Below are 25,388 nucleotides of genomic sequence, written 5' to 3'. Positions count from 1 at the left end.
TGCATTTACTAACTCCAAGCCAGCGACTGACGAGATGTGCAAGCAACTTCTTTCCCTGTCCTCCTAATACAAAAAGACACATCCACACAAGAGTTTCCTGGGTGGGTGGAGGAGTGTGCAGCTCCCTGTGACAGGAGCACCAGCAGCATCAGGAAGTGAAACTCAAAAAAGAATTACATACTAACATTTTAAAACATTTACGAGACAATTTGTCCTCGATAAAGTTGAGTTGTTACATCTCACATGTAACAACCCTTGATATATCAAGTAATCATATTCGATATATCCACCACCTCTACTTGCGATGACTTAATTCACCTCCATCTTGCATTCTTATGCATACAGCCCTTATCTCCGCTGTCTCCACAACTTTTTCCATAATTGCTTTCATTTTTTTGTGTGATTTTTTTTTATTTAGAGGCTGAAAACAGCCATTATTGCTTTTTTTCTGTTTAGCCCTTCATATTTGTTTGCACTAAAGCCATGTTTTGCTACACAATATTTGGAATACTGAGCTTGGAGAAGCTGATACTTTGCTGATGACACGGTTGGTGTGTGGTGTCCTCCGGAGTGTACACCACACACTCTGAGATCAGAGAGGAGAGGGAGACCTTGTGTGATATGCCTTTTGTTATCGTCAAGTGTGTGCTCTCTAAATGTGTGAAGGTTTGAAGATTCCTGTAACGTGTCTCAGCCTTTCACTTCTCAAAGTTTACCAAAAGTTGAGCTTCTTCATATCTTCATGTGGGTACAGTATGAGTAACATGCACCCCCCACATGCAGCCAGACTCTCTTGGATAACTTGGCTTCACCATCAGTCGCTGGCACGGACTGCTCACACCTGGTGTAAATAACAACCGCTGACATTTATTTATCCCTCTGCCCGGCTGCTGTAATTGAATACACTAAAAGCACTAATTAGCTCTTTGTGGGCAGAGTGGGGGAAACCACAGATAAGAGGCAAACAGTGATACATTTCAGATGTGGTATCAAACTTTGTACACAAAGCACTCAGGCATGTTTCAGAGCTTGATGAGATCCACTGTTTATTCCAAACTCTCAAATGTGAGGGAAGGTGCATCAGGAAGGATGCTCTAAATGTCAGCGTCACACTTGTTCATTTGTTGTGCATCCTGATTTGCAGCTGAGAAATAAATTATCATGCTGAGCTATTTTGATGAGACTAGAAGCAGTCACAATGAGTCAGTGAAGCGAAATGTTAAATTTGGAGCAAATATTTTGAAGTTCGTGTGAAATATGCTCATTCTCTTTTCTTGCCAAGAGTCGTGGAGGAAGGTCGTCTCCACTCTCACGAAGCTACGACTAAGCTTTGCACAAAAACTGTAAACACAGGACAGCATCAAGCCACCCAGTCTAATAATATCATCATCCATCTGATGTGGCGTGAAAGCTTAACGCTTTGTGCTTCATTTGGGAAATTTGTACAAAACTGAACCATGTTTACTCGGCCGCTGTAGCCAACGGTTTGGCAGGACTTGTTCTCGACTTCTCAGCCTTCAGGAAGTGACTATACCGAGACAATAAAATGAGCAGATACATAACTTTTTAATAAACAGGCACTTATACATGAAGGCCTGCTGCCAAGTCACATTGCATGGAAGAAATCCCGCCTGAGTGAAAGGAAAAGTAACAACTATTCATATAGAAACTTCCACTTCCTCTCAGAAACAGTCTCAGTACTTGATGCCTAAAAAGGCTTTTTTGTATGTCTCACTTGTGTGTAACAGAATATTACACATCAGCTGAGATAGTGTAACATGGATACTTACTCTTTAAAGAGGGGTTATTTTCCTTTTAAGACTTTATACTAGGGCTGTGACTATAAGCTTTTCTCGTGATTCGTTTCAATTACTATTTTAAGGCACTGATTCAATTTAAATTGAGATTTTTAGTTTGCTTTTTTTAACACCAGACCATGTGAGAAATTTGAGTTATGATGATGATAATGTCTACAGACAACATCAGGAGCCATATTCCCCCCCCCCCCCCCCCAAAAAAAAAATAAATAAATAAATAAAAATGCACATCACTTGAGTCAGGGAGAAACATTTCGCCCACTGCTGGAGAAAAGTGGTAACTTTTTCCAATCCAGTTGAAACAAAGCCTGAAATGAAGGATTTAAATTTAGGGTGGAAAAAGGTTTTTTTTAACTGAGAATCCTGAGAATCGTAAAACAAAATATCCTCATACTTATGTGAATCCATTTTTTCTCCCACCCCTACTTTATACTGTCCCTCTGGTTCCTTCGTAGTAGCTTGACATGATTTACAGTTTAAAAAATATCAAATTTTCTCTCACTGATGTTTTGGAAAAATCTTAATTTCAGCCTGTGCCTGCTGTCTCTTTAAGGCCCCCCACTCCACAAACCCCCTTCCTTCTGATTGGCCAGCCCTCTGGAAGCCTGTCGGGGTGGAGCTATAGGTGTTTGAGGCCCACCCTTTCAACTTGTCAGGAACCAGTTAAAGATCCCCATGTGATGACCTCATCATTTCAGAATTTTCTCCACCTTAATAATGATAAAACTGAGTACATCATGTTTGAGGACACAGGGGTGACTGGCTTTGGAACCTTGTTTCCAACGCTCAGTCGAAATGTCAGAAATCTGGGAGTGTTTCTTGACTCAGAACTTAAATTCAACAAATAAACAGTGTTGTCCAAACCAGTTTTTTCCAGCTTCGTTTCCTTACCAAAGTTAAAATGTTTTTAAATTGCCACAACCTTGAAATGGCCATCCATGCTCTTATAAGCTTGAGACTTGATTATTGTAATGCGCTCTATGTTGGTGTCTCCCAGGCTTCTCTTGGTCGCCTCCAGCTGGTGCAAAAACGCTGCGGCCCGTCTTTTAACCAGCACTAAAAGATGAGAGCACATCACTCCTGTTCTTAAATCACTTCACTGGCTTCCCGTCCAGTACAGGATTGATTTTAAAATTTTAATGTTTGTTTTTAAAGCTCTTCATGGTCTCGCCCCAGTGTACTTAACTGAGCTTTTAACTGTGTGAGAACCTGGTAGAGCGCTGAGGTCCTCAAACCAACTTTTGCTGGAAGTGCCCAGGTCAAAATACAAACACTGGGGTGATCAAGCCTTTTCTGTTGCTGCTCCCAGGCTTTGAAATAAGCTCCCTGTTGAAATGCGTCTAATTTCTGACCTGGGCCTTTTCAAATCCAGACTGAAGACATATTTATTTAGGATGTCTTTTAATACCCAGTAGTGTGGTGACACTTTGACTTTTACTTTTAGTCTGCTTTTACTTTTTTATTGTATTTTATTGCTATTATTGCGTTTATTATTTTCATTGCTTTTATTGTTTTTATTGCTGTTATTGCTTCTATTTGTTTTTATTTGTTTTATTTATTGCTTTTTTTCCCAACTATTGTAAAGCACTTTGGTTCACCGAAAGGGTTGTTGTAAAGGGCTGTATAAATAAAGAACATTTACATTTACATTTTGGCAAGTCTCATAAAGACCTCACAAAGCAAAGATCTCAGGCTTCTTTTCGAGTGTACTGTTTTGATCTGTATAGGGATTTCTACAACATATGAATACCTAGGTGTTTGAAAACCTGCTCACGCTCATCATGAACACCCTGCATTGTTATTTAATATCCATGTTTTAAAGATGAGAGAACATAATACCCCCTCTTTAATGATTAGACGTGCCATACAAGAGGAAATGCCTCAATGTTAAATAAAAATGGAGGCTGTGGAATCATCTCCCCAGATCTCATCCACACTTTGAGTCTGTTTATTAACTGTGGACTTACTGCTCAGCCCCCACAGACAGCTTTTTTTCGACTGTTTGCTGTTTTAATGAAATAACAGCTACCTGTGCTGGATTTATTTTCCTGGTTCTACTTCTGTTTTCTGGTTTCATAACGACATGTGGGAGTTTCAGAGTGTGTGTGTCAGCTCTGCTGCGACTGAGAGCACACTGATTCCTCATCATGTAGATCAGAAGCACCTGACTGATGATTAAGTCTGTACATTCCCTCCACTGATGTTTATATTTTTAACAACCACTTGTTAGCTTTGCTTTAGTCACTTGGCACTCCGGTGGTAATGTACAGTGAGCATGTGAATGAGCTTGTGTTGTAAGAGCCGCCACTACACAGTCAGAGGGCATCTGTTCGATCTTTTCTGCAGGCTTTAAACCACAACTGCTTTGCACTGAGCTGATGCAGGAAAGAAAGAATTAAAAGCTGCTCCAAGTGGTGCCATCAACTGTAATTTGAAGTATATCACAGCCTGATCCGGATCTCTATTTAAAAACATGGAACACATTATTAGAACAGGGTGCACTAAAGGCGCATAGCTGCTTCCTGTGCGGTGAAAATCTTCAGAGACCTACTTTGCCTGGGGTAAGCCTTCAGGTGCTGGAATTTGTCCTTGAGTTAATATTTGCACAAATTTGCGAAAAATTAACCGGCGAGTGCTTCGTTATGGCATGCCTCTGGTAAAATGATGCATGTACTATGAACCATATGGCCACACACTCTTGTTTGTGAGGAACTTCAATCCAAACAGAGAAGTGATGCATTATCTTAAAAAATAACACTGTGTTACTGAAGCACATTCATTTTTTCATGCAGCCCCTGAGCCAACTATTTTTCTTTCCTGGCACTTACTTCTCCAAGACTGAATTATTTCTCAACAAATGATCCAACTGGACCTGTAGTGATCATTTAAAAGTTGTTTAGACTCCAAAGTGTTATTTGGAGATCTTTTTAAGAGGGTGTAGTTTTATATGAGTCCTTGTAAGCATCTAATTTGCACAAGCTTTTGTGAACGCAGCCCGAACCCGAAGACAGCCCATTATTATGTACATTGACTACGTGTCACCAGCTCTAGACTGATGCTTTCTTCCTGGGATACACACAGTAATGAACGGCTGACATAAATGGGCGTTGCTGTCATGAGAATTATAGTATTTAGTCTGTAAGCAGCATCTCTACTTGTTCAGACTGTGACTGCATAATCCTGAAATATTTGTGTGGTTTAATACAGCTATAATTAGAGTGCTATTGAATTAAATGGAAACGTGACGTAATGTTTTTTTATCTATTTATTTTTTCCAGTCAGATTTGGGAACTCGGAGTGTTTGTTTGTGGAGGACAGATGATGCTCCCAAGGCTCAGCCACAGGAAATGTCCTGTAAACACACTTGTATAACCATCCCCCATCCTCCTTCTGATAGCACTGAGCCGGACATGATTCTGCTGCTGAGTGTGTGTGTATATGTGTTTGAAGCAGGCTGTGTATTGCAGGATCATTCCACTTATAATCTTGGTTTGACTGCTTTGATGAATTTGTACACATGTTATAGAGATGTAATGCAGGAGTGCATTGTGTGGCTGGTTCAGTAACAAAGCTGTGTGTAGCAGTGAGCTCACGCAGCTCTGTGAGGGACACGCCGGTTTTTGTGGACAGATTTCGATAAAAGGATTAGACGCTGTATTCGTAAAAGCTGCTTCCCTTCAGACTGTGCGGGGAAATGTGTTCGACTTGTGATTGAGGTCTGTTCTGAAGTGAGTGTTGTTACTCTGTCAGTCAAAGTGATTGTCACAGCCAGCTCACCATTCTCATGCTAACAGTCAGCTGGCATCATCTCTGCTGCTTCTGCTGCCTCCTCAGACGGGGAAGAATAAAGCGATGTGTTAGTGTCTCTCCTCCACAGCATAAAAAATTCACCAAAACTCTTCAGCTGGATATTTTCATTGTTGAATTATTTAGTATGTGTGTGGTGTCATCTTTTTTTTCCTCAATGCAGGTAAAATGCCATGTTGTCTCAGAGATTTAAAGTCACTTGTATCTTTCAATTTATTTTAATCATAAGGTGGGTTCATTGCCAGTCTCTTCCCCAACTTAGACCCCCATTCCCCTTTTTTTTAATTTATTTATTTATTTTTAATTTTATTTCATATAATTGTTGTTAATATTTCAGAACTTTTTTATTAAGTAACTTTTTTTATCTGGAATAATTTATTTAATTATTTCTAGACATGCACGGATCGATCGGTGCTGATTTTCTTAATTTTTGGGGATCAGTGGTCGACCCATCCTTAGATATGAAACTGATCTTATATACCTCCAGGAAGGTCTGACAGCCAACCGCTGTTGCTTTTTGCTCTGAGACTTATAACTCAAGACTCTTCATTGGTTGTTTAAGTTAAAACATAAAGATTTTTTTGTTTCACAGGTATTGTTCAATCTTTTTTTCAATAAAATTAGATTGGAAAATTGAAGGTATATGCTGTCAGTTGTAAAAAATTAAAAAATAAAAACCGCATTTGGCCCAAATCGGTATAGACAGGTCAGGCTTTTTAAAATTTGGTGATGGGCCAGAAAATTGTGATCGGTGCACCCCTACTTATTTTATTGCATGAACTTGATTTTGTGCTTCAGAATTTTCTTTGAATGCAGAGACAATATTGTTGGTTTTGCTAAAGAAAAAAAAGGAAAAAAGAGAACACTGTATATTTTGAACTTGTGCCTTTATAATTCCTTTGATTGCGTCTCCAATAAAAATAAATAAATAGAAAAGAACTCCAAGAGCACAGACCTTCGCCAAGCATACTGTGGTTGTTTCGCAACACTTAAGTCCTGCTTTAATGTTGTACTTCCTTTCAGCAGACTGTCTGCAACCTGCTGTTCCAATCTCATTTTATTGAGAATCATTGTCAGAAATTATGGTGACCTTGTCTTGTATTGTTTTGCAAAGCAATCCGACCATTTATCGTGGAGTTATATACACATATGGTGAAAACAGCCCTATCTAACAATGATAAAGAATCCTTTAAAAGAAATCCTGGATCCAGACAGTGATCCGGATCACCTCCAAAATGTAATCACTTCTTCTTTATCCCATATTGAACATTTCATAAAAATTTCATCAAGGTCTGTTTGTTACTTTTTGAGTTGAGTTGTTCACAGACAGACAGACAGACAGACAAAGTCTTTCAGAAACATAACCTCCTTGGCGGAGGTAATTATAAGGTGGATGATGGGAGAAAAGTCTGAATCCTGCTACTTTCTACAAACTACTCAGGGAAAGAATGACAGTGTGGTCTTTGTATGAGTTTGACATTTATGTATAACATGTTAAGAATAGCTTATGTGGAGTTTGCAGGAAAAAGGCTCCAAATGATGGTGCGAGTATGTACCGATCCAGCCCACACGCGCTAAACTGAGACTGTACATGGCACGTAAGAAAGTCTCCTGGGATGCCAAGTTTTCTCCAAATGTTTGGACAGTGGGGGTTTCAAGTAGCTCTGTACACCTCTTTGTTTTTGAATTGTCTCACTTTGAAGCCTGTTTCTGGGTAATTGTGTGTGCCACGATAAGAACAAAAAGCCTTCTGACAGAAAAAGTTGCTTTGTAAAAGCGAAGTGCGAAGCCCAACGCCGACTATTATTATAAATTCTTGTGAAACTCTGCTTGTTTTCCTCCGAGCTCTTCTTCCTTCAGAGGCGAGTTCATCTCCGTCAGAGGTTGTGTCAGACGTGTTGTGAGAGTGTCTTCTGGAAGAAAATCTCTCAACTCCGTCTAAAGGCTGCAGACTGGGTGATAAATGGTGGGGGCTGGCCTGGATGACTTTTTTCATTCCCTCAGAATTGTAGGGCTAATAACTCTGATCCTTTTCTTTGGAGTTTAAAAATTGGCTGTAGCATTGCATCAGCCTCATATCAAAGACCTGGGGTCAGTAGCTGCCTTCTGTTCACTTGTTTCAGCTGTTTATGGATGAAATCAGCTCTGTGCTGTGGTCTGCAGGGATAAAGATGCACATCTTTAGGGCTGCAACTAACGGTTATTTTAGTACTTGATTACTCTGACAATTACATTTACGATTAATCGATGAATCGAGGGGGAAAAAAAGAACACAAAAGACACAAATGTATTGTCATTTAAAAAATCAACATTATGGGCAAAATAATCAAAATGTATTGTTATGTCATCAGATTAAGAGCTTAGAGGGCCAAAAAGGCAAATAAATATAAATGTGTCCGCAATCTTTTCCCCTGCAGGTCAAACAGTTCACCCCCTCTGCCCTACCACTATCTGTAGCAGCTAACGCTAATGCTAACGTTAGTTTAATGAACTTCTTGTGATTTTTAAACAGAGTGAGGATTTATAAAAAGACTAAATGAGTCCTAAAAGACAAACCATGCATTTCACAACATATAAAGGAGTGTATGTGGGATTTTGTAGCTACTTCCCTCCCTGTTGAGCTCCCTGGCTCGTCACAGATGAGCCCAACATGTTTGTGTTTTAAGTGCTGGATCCTTGCAGTTGTACTGCTGTGCCATGCAAGGTCATTTTTGCAAATGCTGCAATTAACGATGAACGGCCTTTCCAGCTCTGCCATCATTCGTGTGTTTACTTGTTCCCCTCACCTGCCGGCTCGGTCTCTCATCCGCCACGCTGATCTGTTTACATGTGACGCATACATAGACTGTATAAAACATGGACGAAGCATCTGCGGCGTCACCCGTCTGTTCCTGAAACCGTGAAATGAAGCCATTCTGCGGATGCAGCCACGTTCTCTATGACCCCGGCTTTAAGTTTTTCTTTGAGAAGCTAAAGGGCGCCCAGCGGTCACGTGACCTGAGCTGTGCCTCTGATTGGAAAATCAAACGATCCTGATAACTTCTAAACCGCAGATATAGAAAAATATTCACTTACTGCACAGTGTGTGCCGATAGTGAAATCAGCGTTCTAGACCCAATCCGTTTTTTGAACCAGGCTGTAAATATGTTTTTTAATGCCGTAAAAGTCTGTTGTTATGGCTAGGTGTGTACGTGACTTCCAATCTTTCTCCAGTCAATGACTTTTAACACTTCACATACGCTTCATATTTACTAACCAGGTGTTGCCCCTTGGACGCATACAGCCCCACAGCCCAGGTAATCTACACTCCAGTCAAGTAGGTGGCGGTAATGTACCTTCAGCTAGTTGCCAACTGCTAAATAATCCGACATAAAGGAAGAAGTCAAATAAACTGAAGACAAACTAATACAGTAATGGCGCAGCACACTGCATTGATCATGGAAAAACGTTGTCAATGCTTTGAATAATAGATTTTTATCAATTTGTCATTGCAGCCCTACATATCTTATACTCTTATTATCAGTGATTTGACTGTTAAATTATTTTTTGCTTAAAGTCAGCAGAAATACATCAGATTACTTTAAATTAGTTTGTTATTCTCGTTTCATTTAACACCAGAGACTCTGAAAAGGTCCCCAGAGTGTCCTGACACCACCCTAAACTTTCTTGCTAGCCTTTTTTGAAATAAGCAGTGCTGAAACTGGCAACCAGCATGCATTTTAATTGTACTGTATACTGTATATGACTGTACCCCTGGGACTATGTTCTCTGGTCTCTTGCCTTCATGTTTTATTCAGCCATATTAAGACCTCGCTACTTGAAAATTAGTTCAGAGGTTGACCAACTGCTTCTTAAAGTTACTGCCTGCTGCAGGAGCCAGTGTGGAGTTATTAGATAAGTCTTTTGTTTCAGACAGAGCTTGGAAATGCTCAGTATGCTGCCGGAGTACAGCGGCCTGTCTGCTTGGCTCTCCTCATGCAGCTCTTCTCTCTCCTCCTCCTGCTGGGCGGACTGACAGGCAAATGTTACAGCAAGCGGGTGGAAGAGGCCTTACCTGAGGGGCCACTACCCTGTAACAATCCCACCAAATGGAATCAAAGTGGCACAATGCACCCTACTGTTGCATCAAAGAGATCTCCTCATCTCTCGTTAAGCTGGGTGCATAGAAGCGTTCCCCTTTGAAGACCTACTCATCTGAAATCAGCCGTGTCTCGCTGACAGGATGAAGTAGCTATGGTGGTTCTCACATCCATGATGATGTGCAAGCAGACAGTCTGTTCTGAAGGAGAGCACTGCATTAAAAGCTATTGTTGTCATCTGTTCGGCCCAATTAGAAAACAAAGATGTGCACTAAAACCCTGAAATGTGCTTTCAGATGTTCAACAAAAATGACCTTGATGGCACTCAGAGTCATTTTAGAGTGTAAATATGTAGCTATTCAGCAAAAGCTCGGATGAATGCTTTATTGTGCTAATAGTTGCTTAATAATGGAACACATTTGAGGTTTTACAAGCTTTTCTGCACTAATTTGTGCTGAAACACTTCATTAGAAACTCCAAGAACATTCAGAGTGAAAAGAACAACAAGGATGCAGCTTGGTAATTAGTGTTGTGATGAGCATGTCAGTCACATAACACAGAGGGCTGGGAGAGTGGCACACTGATGTCCCAACATGCCTTGACACGCATGAGCCCACACGACATTTTTAAAATAACTTCCCTGAGTAATTTATCAGCTTGTTGCTTCGGTATGTTCTCATCCTCCCATCAGAAGTTTACTTTTTGAGTAATTTGTCTCTCTTGGTGGTGTGATGGCGAAGATTATATTTTTCAAATTGTCACACAATTTACCTCCAACTCTCTTGGTTACCTTGGAGGCTTTTTTTTTCTTCTTCAGGTTGAATTATGAAGCAATTAAAAACAAATTCGGCTAATTGGAGTTTAAGTTGTTACATTTGAAGGTTTAAATTTTTAATGAGGATCTGAGAAAAACAAGTCTAAAGGCTAATTTAAAGGCATTCGTTTTACAAGTTTTGCCAGCATGAAGAAAAAGCAGGCTTCGTGATGTCTATATTTGTGAGTTTATTTTAAGCTCAGACATTTTTCCATGAGAAGAAACATCTTCAGAATACCAGTTTTGGAAATAGACGTGTTTACTTGTGTCTGGATTGAGACAAAAGAGGAGGATGTGAGTGAGATGTGCTGGCATTACAGATGTCCTGATCAACATTTTTAATTTTTTTTGCCCCCAATCCTGATTATTTAATATTGAGTATCGACTGAAATCATGTCCCGATCCAATTTTGTGGTTTACAGAATTAACTTTGCTAAAGTAAGAAATTGAAGCCACATACTATACTTTTTGTTTTGGAAGTCAACAGCAATGAAAAGTAAAAAAAAAAAAAAAAGTTGAAATATGTCTTTAGCTTGTTAAGTAAGGATTAAACAATGAGGGAGCGTGCGTTAGACCGTTCTAAGGCACCACACGGAGTGGGAACACCACGACACGCAGCGGAGTGGTGTTACTCCGAGGACTGCCTTAGAACAGCCTAATGCATGCTTCCGAGTAGTTTAATCCGCTTATACCTTGGTCCCACAAACTGTAAATTCTAAAAGAAATAATGAATAATTGCTGTAAACTTGCTAAATGTGCTCAAATATAGGAACTATTTTTTGTTAGTCAACCAAAAAAGTTTTTTTGTCCTAGCAATCTTTTGTAACTTTTTTTGTGTTCTCTTCATCTTTTTCGTTTTCAATCTTGTTGAGCTCTTCTGATGTTACCTGCTTGTGACGTTGCCTAGCTTGTTCTATTTTTGTTTCCTCTTCTTCCCATTCGTCATATTTTTTGTTTGGTCCAAAAATGTTGAAATTGACTTCAAAATCCATATTTCAGCGCTCTTGTGTTATCCTCACCCGTTGAAATGTGTGTGACACGTCGCTATGGTAACGCGCACAGCGGAGTGATACAACGGTGATTTAACTTGCCGAACTAACTGTCAACTGGCGTGCATTAGACCAATCTAAAGCACGCCAGTTGACATTGGAATTCTCACTGACCATTGTATAAGTAAGGATTAACATAGTCCAGCAAGGTTTGATGTTAAAACCTTCTGGATTCCAAACCGGCAGAATCAAGAAAAAACACGTTTTTTAAATGACTGGCATTTACAAACCATTTGTCCAGCGCAAAAACTGAAAACACTGGTGTAATCGTCATATTCTTGCGTTTCCGAATGTATCAAATGTATCACATATGAAGTTGGCAACATGTCCTAACATACTGCATAAGATGGGAGAATTTCATCATCATCAATTTGAATTCCATGACTTCTTAGAAATTTGCAGAAAAGAACCCTTATGCTCCAGCTAAAATCTATTTAAGAAATAATAATTTTAAAAAATCCTATTACTTTCATCAATCCTCGAATAATAAAAAAACGTATATGCATACAATACAGTTAGCTTAAATCAAAGAGGCTATAAACTTATGAACTTATTTATGAAGTTGGGCACACTGGCGCCTTGGCGCTTGGTTTTACTGACGCATTTGCGTTTATCAGCAATGACAGCTAATGCTAATAATCGGTCAGGATGATCGGCTAAAATTGCCGATCACAAATACATTAAAGAATGCCAAAATCTGGCTGGGTTCAGGATTGGGACATCTCTAGTTGGCATTAATTTGATTTGGGGATGCACCGATCCAACTTTTGTGGTTCCGATACGGGTACCGATACCTGTGGTAAATAAAAACCTGCATGTCCTACTGTGGGATAAAACTGGTAATGTTTAGGGTAAAGGGCAAAAAAATGAGTATATAGAATTACTGAAGTAAATATTAATTCAAAGTATGAAATATATAAATGTTAACTATCAAAATAATTCTTCTGAATGTACTCAAGTTCTTTTCCAATGTTAACTTTTTTACCCCGTTGACTGGTGATGCTGCAAAAAACAAAGCAAGCGCATTAGAAGCAACATTTCAAATCAAGTAGCAAAGAGTGCTGGTAAAAAAAAATGAATTAATAAAATTAAAAAGGCATAGAGCTATTTGCCTGGATCAGCAACATGGGTCTATTCCTACCAAACCAATCCAGCTTCAAGGGGTACCGATACAGCGATAACAATACCATCGATCGGTTTCTGTGCAACCCTAATTTGATTTAAGATACAGGATTAAAATATTGTCACATGTCTGTATACCTATGTCAAAGAAATGATTTAGTGTATGCTTGTACAAAAGAGATGCTAAAACCATCTGTAAGGACACTGTCATTTTTAGAGCCTGTAACTGATTTTTAAGGCCTGTGTCATGCAGAGGAATTAATTTGACTTTTTCTACAAAACAATATGTATCAGAATTAATCTATTAATATCTTTGATTTCAAAAAATATGTTTGAATAGACACTAAATAGAGAATTTAAATTTGTACATGTCTTAAAATAAAAATTTATGTCCTGATCTGTCATGAACTCAGCGTGCACCTGCACTCCGTGTCCAAGCTGCAGACTCTCCTGCAGCGTCGTCTGTGTTTTGTCAGCCGTTGTCAGCAGATGGAATTAGGTAGTATGTGGTTGCCCTGGAGACGAGATAAAGGGTGTACCCAGGGGGCTTCGCTGTGTGGTGACTGACAGCCATAGTCCTCCTTCACACCTCAAACACACCGGGCACTGACTCGGTGAGCTGCTCCATCCAGTCCTGTCTTGGCTGACTGGTCAGAGCTTTATTCTTTGATTAAAAGCTGCTCAGGAGGAGAGTCCACCATCCCTGTGGTCACTCTGTTACCGTCCTGCTCTGTGAAGAACCATTAGTGCAGGTTAAACACAGTCTGAGGCAATATTGGAAGCAGGGTAGGATCAAATGTTTGCTGAGGGTAATAAAATTAGAAGGTGCTATTTTAGGGTGCTGGTATAAATAGTGTATAAATGAGCTCTTTCTTCTTCTTTCAGAGTTACACTTCATGTGATGAAAAGCATCTTCAGACTCAGACCTTATCAAAGTTACTCTTCCTCCCTTTTATTACTCCTCTGAATAGCGCAGCTCTCTTTCACCTCACACCAGATTCCTGGCTCTGTCAGAGGAGATGACGCCGAGCAAGATGAAATGTCTGAGGAATCATGAAGTCTCCACTCCTTGTTCACCTGAGGAGGACTCATCCTTCTTTCTGTCTTCATTTCTATTCCCTCCTTTTCTTTAAGAGTGGAAAGATATCTGACTGGCTGGGAGCTGATCTGCATAAATATCACCTGTGAGGTCTGATTTGTATCGTAATGTGGCTCACGCGACAGAGAAACGCGCATTAAATCATTGTAGAGAGGACTCTGACCTGTAAGTGAAGTTTTAAACAGATAAAATCAGCTTGTCACTACACAAGCACCATTTCTCTGTCAACAAATTAAATACACGTACGTGTGCAAAGGAAGCCTTCAGATTGAACAGTTATTGTTGCATCTAAAACTTTACATCAACATGGATTGTTCTGCTCCGTTTGTCTTTTTTGCCTAAGGTTAAAAACATTTCAGCTGTTCATTTATCTTCCTTTACATTCCCTCTTTCCATTTATCGTTGTTGCGCTCTTGTGATCACTATAAGTGAGCTTTTCTTTCTATTTGCTTGAGCAATATTTCCCTCAGCGCTCACTGAGGAGCAGAGGGCCAAATCATTAGTGGTCATTCCCAATGTGAGTAAATAATGCATGGGAAATAAACTCAAGCTTGTTTCAGGTCTTTTCTGATTATTGCTCCAACTAAAATATATTAAATGTGCTCATGTTTATGTTTGGGGTGAGGTCAGGTCGGGTTACTGGAGCCTGAATCCTGCAGCTCTGCAAACTGATGCAACGACTAAATACTGTCAAGATACTATGCTTTGTTTTTAGTTTATATTTTTTTATTTAAAGGGATAGTTCAGTGTTTTGAAATGTGGTTGTATGAGGAAATAGTAAGTGCATTATCCACAGGGCATCTCAGGCAGCGCAGCTCCTTTGAGAAACGGCCTGAGTACTGATATGGAAGCTATCAACCGCTGCAGACCCTGTCAGTTTTATCGTCTACTCTAGCTCATTTAAGGAAAGCTCAAACACTTATTTCGCTCTAAGTGCGTGCTACATTTTCCACATTTTTCAGCACTTTCACTGCTGCTCTCTTGTTAGAGAAGAAGTTCCTCTCCCGTCTCTTTGGACTTGTTGAGTCTTGCTCTTTCTCTCAGGGCTCCGCCTCATAAATGTGTCCTTTTGTGCCCAAGGTAAATATGTCATTGTGGCTGTCAGTCACTCAGTTTTTAACTTGGTTGTATTTTTTCTTTGTAATGGGCTCAGACCTGAACAGCTTATCAGTGTACTGCAGGAAGAGGAGTACGTGTGTGTTGCTTCGCTGAATGGTGCAAAGACAGAAAGTCCTGAGAAATTTCCCAAATGCAGACTTCCACAGATGTTACTGTGTTTATGGCCTTCTTGAAATAAGCTAAATTACATGATCACATTAACCCTGTCTGCCTGGCTTCTGTTCAGCTTGTCTGGTCTGTTTCCCAAGAAGCTGAGCTGGATCCCCTGTCGGTAATAAACCTACTACTGGCAAGTACCTCATACAACCCTAGTCAAAAAAGGAATTATCCCTTTAACAGAGGGAACATTTCTCCTCAAATGTTGACAAACACGGTGGTTGTCAAAGTAGGGTCAGTGGTTTGCAAAAGGTCTTGCAAAATCAGGAATTGTTTACAAATGCATGTTTCATTAATTACTGTAAAAATATAAACCAGGAGTGGAAGAAAAATTTGATGCACTGCAGTATTGAGGCTTTTTGTCGCATGATTTTAAATCATGATTTTTGGTTGGAAAGTGTTTTTTTTGTTTTTGTTTTTTTTTTTCAAATTTAAGTCCTTCATTTTTGTCTTTGTTTATAAGCTGGATTTTAAAAAAGTTGAGGTTTCAGATCCCCTGAATAGATCCTAAAACCTGACTCACACGTGATTTGCACTTTTTGGGAAAATACGGCTCCTAATAATGTCTCAGGAAAACATCATCATCATTCAACTTTTTCACATGGTCTGGGGTTAAAAAAGCAGACTTTAAAAAAGGAAATATAAAAAAATTGCAATTTAAATCAAATAAGCACTCCAAAAATTATAAAAGAATCAAGGATGCATGATATTGGATTATTTACTAAGATGCAATATGCCCATATGTACAACTCATCCATTCAGAGCTGGGTAAGACAACCTTTTTAATATATCTACATGAAATACTTTCTCGATGGATGATAGACTAACAGAACTGGTCACTGCTGGTGAATTTAAGACTTTCTTAAGGGACCAGAAGAGAGCTAGCCTTAGACAATGTGACTGTTTTAATTCTTGACTGCTCCTCATTTTGTTTTAAATTGGTGTTTCCAGAACGGCTTGGTTTCGATGTGCTGATGTCTGAATGTATTTGTTGTTCTTATTGTGTAACTGTCTGCCATGCCAGGTCCCTCTTAAAAAAGAGATTTCAAATCTCAATGAGGCTTTTATCTGGTTAAAAAAAGGATATAATAATAATAATTACAGATACTGATGCTGATATCAATTATCAACTTTCTCCTGTATTTGAAGTAGTTTACAGTATTATGGTAATACTCTGATACTATGTATTCATTTCTTGTGCAACATAAGAAAAATGCTTAGTACTTAAAATTGTGTATTTGTTTATTGCAGCAGCTTCAGTTTATGTAGCAAAGGTCGGGCATTTGATCAAGTGTGCTGCAGCACATTATTTTATCAGTTTATTTTATCTGTGAATATTGGCATGTTGGCTGATATCTGATATTCTTTTTTCAAGATAATATTGGCCGATACCGATAACCTACCGATATTACTGAGCATCCCTAATGAAAACTTTACTAACAGGAAGTGTCTGATCTATTTTTTTTTTCACATTATTTGTTAAAGACCCCTGAGGCAACTAAAGCAGGGTCACAACTGTATCAGAGGCAGAAGGTTAAGTTAAGAAAGCAGAAATATGTACTCGTATGTAGCCTTATTTTCTATGAATCAGATAGATTAAGTGCCTTTTTTGTCTTTTTTGATTGGCCTATTAGTGTATTCCCATGGTAAGGGGTCACCAGTCTCCAGTGCTGCAACTTTGAGGGGTCACATGATGCCAAACAAGAAGTTACACCTGAAAAAAATTAGTACAATTTGAACTAAAATTTGCAAATCTATTAAAATGGGGTGCAGATGGCCTAGCACTTTAGGTTGCACCCCATGGGGTTTGCCCCCAAGCGGGTGACCCGGGTTGGAGTCCGGCCTGTGGCCTGTTCCCCGCATGTCATTCACCACTCACCCTGTTTCTGTCTCTATCCACTGTCCTATCCTCTCTGATTAAAGGCATAAAAAACCCTGAATAACTTCAAAAATGAATAAATAAATCCATTGTTTAAATAAATCTATGTAAATCTATGTTTTATATAAATATTTTTTTTATATATATGTAATATTTTATTAAAAGAAAAATAAATAGAAAAATTACTCAAGCACCCATGTAGTAACCAGACATTGTCCTGGATGTTGCTACTCGAAGAAAATTTCAAAGGTGAAAGAATCATGATACATGATGCTTTATATGTCCTGTGCTCTGTTTGCTGATGGCTACATAGGCGTTGAAGGTTTGTATTTGAGACTACAGCCCGTCTGAATGTCAGAGCTAAAAGATCATCGTTTATTGATGGCATGTCGAGCCCATTCAGACAACTGCAGCCAGGTATCGATCTGAAATCAGCAGCTTTCAAGACAAAGCAGAAATGATAGGGGCACACGGCTGGCACACTACATCTGCACTCCGCTGCTCTCAGCAACATTTACAAGTGGTCAGACAGACTCCCTTTTGAGGTGGTGTAGATGTCTTTAAGAGCCTCTCAGTCTGTGGTCTCATTGCGTAAGAGTCTTTTTGTTCGCTTTCTACAATCACAAAAATACCCCGAAATACAATACAACACTGTTGGCTGGTATGTAAAAGAAAAAGATACTCGCTCACAATTATCACTTCATTCTTCGGTATCAGGCTTTCCAAGCAATTTATGTTCCTGTGGAGATGAGAGTATTGATTTCTGTTGGCTTTTAAGGCTGGTTAGATAAACTGTTGTTGTCACAGTACGAGCAGTGTGTTTCAACACAAAAGCCATTGTGCAGCAGCAGACCTTACATCAAACAGACAACTTTTAGAAACCATTGGAAATTTGAAGGTTTGTCTTTTTTAGAATTTATAGTCGGCACTCAATTTTCAGTCGTACAAAATTGTAAGAAGTGAAAAGACTCTATTCAACCTGATTCTTTTATTCTTTTAAACTGTAGTGTGTGGTTGAGAACTAGCAGAACATCTCGCATTATGCCGGTTATATTTCTGCTGTTGCTCCTGTAATTATGTGAAATTCACGATCATTTTTGAGAAGCTAAAGCAGAGACACTAAATGTATAAGACCAGATTGTAAAGCACACATAGTTCATTGTACATAACCATTTGTCATGCTCTGTTTAAGGCTCTAAAACAACCTCTGGAAAGCTTTATGTGGAAGTAAGTTACTGCAGATTTAAATTAGACCTGTAAAGCATCCTCGTCCTCTGTGTTTTATTTACAGTAATGAATGAGTCCTCTGTCACAGAACAGTAAAGTTTCAAACGTCTGCAGCAAATGTGACTATGAGCATATTATCACTCCACAGGCAGAGTGTGTTAGGTTCCTGCGTCTTTAAACATGTCGGCTGGAGAGAGAAGACAGAACCAGAGGAGCAATTAGTGAGTCATCGTCAACAATGGATATGAGAAAAATGTCTGTGTTTCCAACTGTGTGGGCTGACAACGAAAATGTCAGAGTATTTTAATATCTCCATCCACTTTTTGCTTTTAGTCGTAAATTCTGCAGAATTATGGAGCATTAAAAGCCTCCATTATGCGCTAAAGCTGTATCCCACTCTTTAAAGTACTTGTAAACACAGGTCGCTGTCACCTCAACTGGAAAACACCCATCTTCACACACCAGACACACACACTCACCTAAATGTAACTGAAGGAACCAAACAAATTGAAATCTGCTGCATAAAAAACATTGATACACAAGCTACGGGCTGATCAAGCAGTTACTCATGTTTTCTGAGACTTTAATAACTCATGCTTCTTATTTTACTGTGCACATTTAACTGTATGTATTTGCAGCTTTACACTTCCACACATTAATGAGAAATAATAAAAAACCCCAAATTATTTTTTTTGTTCTGTTGGATAAAAAAGTTTTTTGAACGTATCACTGTCTTGTCAATCTAATGAATCAAATCTGTAAAAATGTTATGAAGGGATTCAGCCTTTCTGCCTCAAGCTACCGAGAGATTTCTCTCCATTTTTGCTTCAGAGAGGGAGAAATATTCTAAAATTTGAGATCAGTTGTTCAGCAGCTCAGTGGTTTGACCTTGGAGTTGCCTGATTGGGGAGTTAAATTTTAGATTCTTTTGGAAAATGTTCTCTCTTTGCAGCTCAGCTGTATGAAAAAATTATGCTTGTTAATGGAGGGAAAACCGGTGATAAAACAAAACTTAGATCATTCAAAGGTGTCAAATTAATGATGGTTTCGGACTGAGTGGTGTTGTCGGTGGACAGCAGATGAGAGAAACTGAAGTGTTTGGGAACTGAGAATCGAGTATCTATCTTTTTGTCAGAATTTTAAAGCAGCTTTACTTTTGGAAAAGGATTTCAAGCAGCCCTGGATGAGTCATCACTGCAAGCATTGAGCAATTGCTTTTAGACTACTTGAGGCTTTTTGTTGATAAGTCAAAGGTGGAAGAGGGTATACATGAAAACTTGAGTGGACCCGGGAACACAGAAGTGAAGCTTTTTGTGTCTGGTCACATTATTCCTATCATATTGTGGATCCTGTTTCAAACCCAGAGGGGCTGGGAGGGCTTTTTAAGTGATCTTGAAAACGTCTCACTTCTACATATATAACTGATTGAAATCCACAGTTTAAAATGAGATTATCAGTGCCAGTATGGGTTTCTTCCAAATACTATTTCTCAGCTTTGCGATGGGATTGGGTTATGGCCATATTCTGTTAAATTAATGGGCGTAGTCTCCCTGACGTCTTGAATCAGATTTTTGAAGCAGATCGGCTATCACAGCCATATAGGAAGTGACAGGGGCCTCAAGTACATCTATAGGGCACCTGCCAGTCACATGAGCTGAGCTGTGCCTCTAATTGGGTGAGCTCATGATCTTAATATCCTTTGAACCACCAAGTTAGAAAAAAAATTCACCCCTGCACTGCTGATAGTAAAATTAGCGATTCAGACAGGAGACGGCTTTTGAACCAGGCCGTAAATAGGTTAATTTCTGCTGGGAAAACAGCTTTTTTTGGTTTGGTGTGGATGTGACTTCTGTTACTTGCGGAGCCAGTCTCATGCGAACACTCGAGAAGAAAGCAGATTTTAGCATTTCCGCATTGTCCCATATTTTTACACCATATTGTTTACAGCACGTCAAAGTCTCTATGACAACAACACGCCAGCTGAAGAAGTTTAGTAGTCAGAAGAGAGATCTGTGTTTTTCTCTGCTGGAAAAGAATTTCTTGGATTATTTTAATAGTGATGGTGGGCACTGGAGTTAAACTGTCTGACAGAAAAAGGACAGAAGAGCATAGGAAAGCTGAGGGGAGGGTGATAGAGCACAGGCTCCAGGCTTAAACACAAGCCAAAAACTAAAACACGGGCTAAAGGCTAAAACACGGGCTAAGGTGTTTGTGAGTCTGTGCATTCCAGTCCAGGTGTTCAAACTTGAGAGTTTGTCAATAAAATAAAGAGTGAGGTTTGTTAGCTCTGCTTGGTCGAAGAGCTCTGGCAGGACATAATCAGGGTTTTGTTCCTGATTTAAAATATTTGAAGGGTTTTCACGTTAAACTGTCTTCTGTTTCACAGCAGTGACACCCAAGGCTCATGGGTACTGTAGTTCCAAAATCCCACAGAGATGACGGGCAAATAAAAAGTCATTTACAATCAGATCCCTCTGAGTCCAAAGAGATACTTCTGAGTCTCTCCAGTAAATGTTAGGACATAAGGCAGAGCTCACTGGTTCTCTAAATTAAAGGTACAGTACAAATTTGAAAACAAACTGATTTTCTCTGACAGTGGCTGAAGGGCAGATTGTCTGAGTTAGTGGTTGGCTGAGTGGTTCGTGGTGGTGTCCCCTGGCATGTGTCCCATTTACAGAGGCTATAGTCCTCAACTCAGCGGTCGCTGGTTTTTAACCCCAAGCCTTGACCCTGTGTGTCGACCCCAGCCCTCTACTCCTCTCGCTTTTCAGCTGTCCTATCTAATCGAGGCAGAATTGCCCAAAATTATAACTTGAAGATAAGGACAAAGAAAAGAGAAAAAATAAATGTATCTAATAAAACCCCTTAAACCAGATAAATATATATTTCAAGCTTTATCACAGAGGAAAGATTTAAACCCTGTGCGTGCACTTCATCATTTTACCTGACAGATAAAGATATCATGATGCATGGACTAAAGATGGGATAAATACAGGGCATATTTCAACTATCAAAAGATTACTGTTGTGTGAATGTCAGTGGGCAGTGAATCTGTAAGTCAGCAGATCTTCAGTTTATTATTGTTGCTAGAAATCATTTGGACTTGAATGTTTTCTTGCTTTGTTTGTGACTGTTCAAATGGAAAGTACCGCACAGTATTGAAGAACCAGTTTGTCCATATAAGGAGAAACTTTCCAACTTTACAGCCTCACTTTTGGGACCTGTGATGTAAATTGGAGCTTATAGTTTTACCGTCTCTGCTGCCAACTTTTCAGTTATCGGAGTGAAGTTTTATATTATATGTGGGATATATCCATATGATGTTTTTGAGTAATTCCCACATCATTTTTGGTAGTTTTCAGGAAAGCTTCAGTGTGTTTTCACAGCAAACAAAAGAACACACTATTGATTCACAGTGCTTTTTTGGTGTACATAAGTAGATTTTTATCCCTGTGTTTGGGCTGTCTGAATTGTTTGAGCGATGTTTTCTGACTCTCAGATCCTGTCTTTTCAGATCTCTCAGCTGCTGTCCAGAAGTTCTCCCAATCCCTGCAGGAGTTCCAGTTCGAGTGCATAGGTGATGCAGAGACAGATGACGAGGTGAACATCGGTAAGTCCAGTCTGACTGCACCCAGGAGGGCAGAGCTCTCTCTTTGCAGTCTCTCATCTTCTCTCCTCTCTGCCCTGCCCAATTAATCACACTGTCACCCCACTCAGAACCTTCTCTGACATTTCCATAAGGGTCCTCCTGGGTGATACTTAAACACAATTGGCTGTCGTGCTTAAACGTATCATAAGAGCTATGTCCTCTGGCTAAGGGGAAGTGCTCACAATGTGATATTATTGTGTTTGAGAAATTTAACAGTGGCGAAAGTAGCCAAAAGAAAAGAGAGGGGCTATCAGGGTTGATGGGAGCTCTTTTCAGACAAAGAATCAGCCGTACAATGCAGATCCTCAGGCTTTGAACATAGATCTTATCTGTCTACATTGAATGTATAATTAATGCTATTGATTTGCTTATGATGCTTCATCTTTTCCAGCCTATAAGAGATCAAAAGGACTAATTGTAATCAGTGTCAGAGATTAATGGAGGTGTGCACCTCCTAGCCTCCAACAGGAATATGAAAGCAGCTGTGCAGAAGGCCTCTCCGGCTCTAATGGGCAGGACTCCCAGTCTGGCCTCATCTTCCTCTCTTTTTTTTTTCCGCTGCTCATTATCCCCGAGCTGAGTCCTTCGCTCCATGGAGCTGCAGACTGCTGAATTACTGTCCATCTGTGAGGGCTAGACTGGATATCGACCCCTCTACATGAGGCTGTAATGTTCATCTGAATGTGTAATGAATAGTCATTCTTCCCTTTTTTCTCCTGGAGCTGGGGCGGCTGTGTGATAGGCAGCATGCAGGAGACCAATTATGCTTATTGGAAAAATCCACACCAAAATCCAAGCCTCATTAGAATCAAGCACACTTTAATTTGAGGCAGTGCACCCCTTCCCTGGACTTCAATCAAGAGCAGTGTTTGAACAATGGACATTAAGCTGCCCACCTGTTATGTAGCTGGAGCTGCTTTGTATTTACAGTGCAAACCACTGGCCCGGTGAAAGCCAGGGCGGTGGCTGTGCCCAGTGCTCAGATGATGGAGCCATTTGTTTGGAAGTGTTTTTATGATGATGCAGACAATGCTTAATTCATTGTGGATACATTAAGTAAAGTATGACACAGACGGTGTGTAAAAGCCTGTCACAGGCCTTTTTCACTACACTGCAAAAAGTCCAAAACAAGTGTTTTTTCTTATTTCTAGAAAAAATTGTCTTAAATGCTTCATTGGAGTTGGATTCAGATGGCAAGTAGAGAAACGTGTCTCAATTTAAGATATCAAAAGTAAAAAATTAGGTTGTAAGTGCTTGGAATGAGAAATTAAGACAATATCCTTATTTTAATTTGTCTTTTTTTACTTATTGCAAGCAACCAAAACCTCTAATACAGCGGTCACCAACCTTTTTCGAGACTGAGGGCTACCTCACAGAAAATGAGTGGCGCGAAGAGCTACTTGTCTGACAGGACTATGATGGTGGTAAGGACCTCTGTTGTGACCAGTGCTGTTTTTTGGAACATGCCTTGCAGGCACTTTAAGTGGTTCTTGCGGGCACCTAGGAGCCCACAGGCACCGTGTTGGTGACCCCTGCTCTAATATCTTAAATTGGGACATTTTTCCAGAGTTTTTAGGTGACTTGGACATTTATAAAGTCAAGAAAAACATTTTTTGTGTTAATGTTTTTAAAACTCTACTACCTGAAACCACAACAATCTGCAAGTAGTATGAGTGTATGTAAGGGGAGTTTTGCCTAAAGGCCCATTTATACTCCCTTTATGTAAAATGTATCTGTCCCTTTCAAATGATGTTACCGTCACTGCTTACATACTTGTCCTAACGTTGGCATTGCAGTTAACCAATACATCCACCAGGGGTGGCAGCCCAGAGTTAAAAGTTTCTGATAACAAAACTCAAAAACAAGCAAGGGGACTCTGCAGGAGGAATTGCTTATGTAGCGCTTGCATAAGAGACAAAAACAGAGGCAGCGTTGAAGGAGGCGGAGGTCAGTGAGGCAAAAACAGAGCGAAAGTTTCTTCTTCATGTCTTACTAACGATCTGTATTAGGTAGTAACAGCTACGGCTGGGATGATATGCTATTCTCGCAATTCGGTTCGATTACGATTTTTGGGGTGCCGATTCAATTTAAATGGCAATTCCTCGATATTTACGATTTTGAGTTTTCTTTTAAACACCATAGGAAAAAGTTAAATGATGATGATGATAATGTCTACAGGCTATATCAGGAGCCATATTTCCCCATAAAATGCACACCATGGGGCGCAGATGGCCTAGCAGTTTAGGTCGCACCCCATGAGGTTTGCCCTTGAGTGGGTGGCCCTGGTTTGAGACCAGCCTGTGGCCTGTTTCCCGCATGTCATCCCCCACTTTCACCCCCTTTCCTACTCTTTCCACTGTCCTCTTCTCTATCATTAAAGACATGAAACGCCCAAAATATAACTTAAAAAAATGCACACCAGATGAGCCAGAGAGAAAAATTTCACCCTCTGCTGGAGAAAAGTGGTAACTTTTTTCTAATGCTGTTTATAAACAAAGACTGAAATGAAGAATTTGAATTTGAAAAAAAATATTTTTTTTGATTAAGAATATTGATATTGTCAAACAAAAAATTTAATATCAATATCAATCAATTTAAATATCAATTTTTGATTTTTTTCTCCCACCCCCTAGTAACAGCAACACTGCCACCATTTATTTGGTCCGTCTCCGTAAGCTTCATGGAAACGTACAGAAATACAGACGAAATGAACACATAGCATGAACAGAATGCTTCATCTGTATCCGTATCCATATGTAACGTTGGGTATAAATCAGCCTCAAGACCTCAATGAAACAGGAAAAATGTATGTCAAGATTTTAAATCCATTGCACACAGACCCCGCCCTCTAATTGAGCTCTATTTCATATAGCAGAGTTTAAGTGTTCAGTATCTTTGTGAACAGAAATGTTTTTCTCAAACGCTGAAATCTTTACAGCTCTGCCAGCTCACCACCTCAGAGAGGAAAGACCATGATTACTCTTTGAGGGGAAAAAAAATGGAACTGCCTGTTCAATCAATCTCGCCATCAATGAAAGCGAGCTTCTGAGTGACATCCCTAGACCCTTTGTGAAGGCCATCCCCCATCTTGATGCTGTATCGGTATAGCTCGCTTTGATGCTCCTAACTTACCCACATAACATCGAGATCCTGTATGTGCCGCCAGACAGGTTCACCTGACCTTTATCGATTTTACTCCATGACTTCCTGCAGTGACATTCACATTCCAGGCCAGTTATCTAGGAATCAATGGGGGCAAAAGATTGATGTGGGCATAGAAATTTAAATTTTTAGAAAAGTTACATGGCCTTCTCTTGGAAGGTCAATCCGTCAGTCTCCCAGAGCTGTGCTGAGCTTTCTGGGGTGGAACAAGTCAGATAAGGTCTCGATTTAAAAAGTTCAAATTAAAGTAGAGAGACAACATTTCAACTTTTAAAAATAAGGAAAGCTTATTGTGGGCAGAGGAAATGACCGCGTACCCTGAAAGTCCCTCAATATATTCCAGCTAGCCCGTCTTTCTTATTCACTCACCCTAAGGGTTGTAAATTTTATTTTATTCAGTGATTCATCA

The 25,388-nt window shown here is 39.7% G+C and overlaps 1 protein-coding gene across 2 annotated transcripts in view; it reads left to right on the top strand.

The window, feature by feature from the left end:
* arhgap42b (Rho GTPase activating protein 42b) overlaps window positions 1–25,388 on the top strand; it is a 92,396-nt gene that overhangs the window by 5,530 nt on the left and 61,478 nt on the right. For both annotated transcript variants that reach the window (XM_074680072.1, XM_074680071.1), the window contains exon 2: window positions 21,683–21,778. In XM_074680072.1, coding sequence (XP_074536173.1) covers window positions 21,683–21,778 — 96 coding nt within the window. The remainder of the gene's footprint in view (window positions 1–21,682; window positions 21,779–25,388) is intronic.

This window comes from Halichoeres trimaculatus, unplaced genomic scaffold, assembly GCF_033239565.1.
Source record: "Halichoeres trimaculatus isolate MK-OKI-2021-1 unplaced genomic scaffold, fHalTri1.1 fHalTri1_scaffold_9, whole genome shotgun sequence".
NCBI classification, from domain to species: Eukaryota; Metazoa; Chordata; class Actinopteri; order Labriformes; family Labridae; genus Halichoeres; species Halichoeres trimaculatus.
This window is presented reverse-complemented; position numbering and strand designations above follow the sequence as displayed.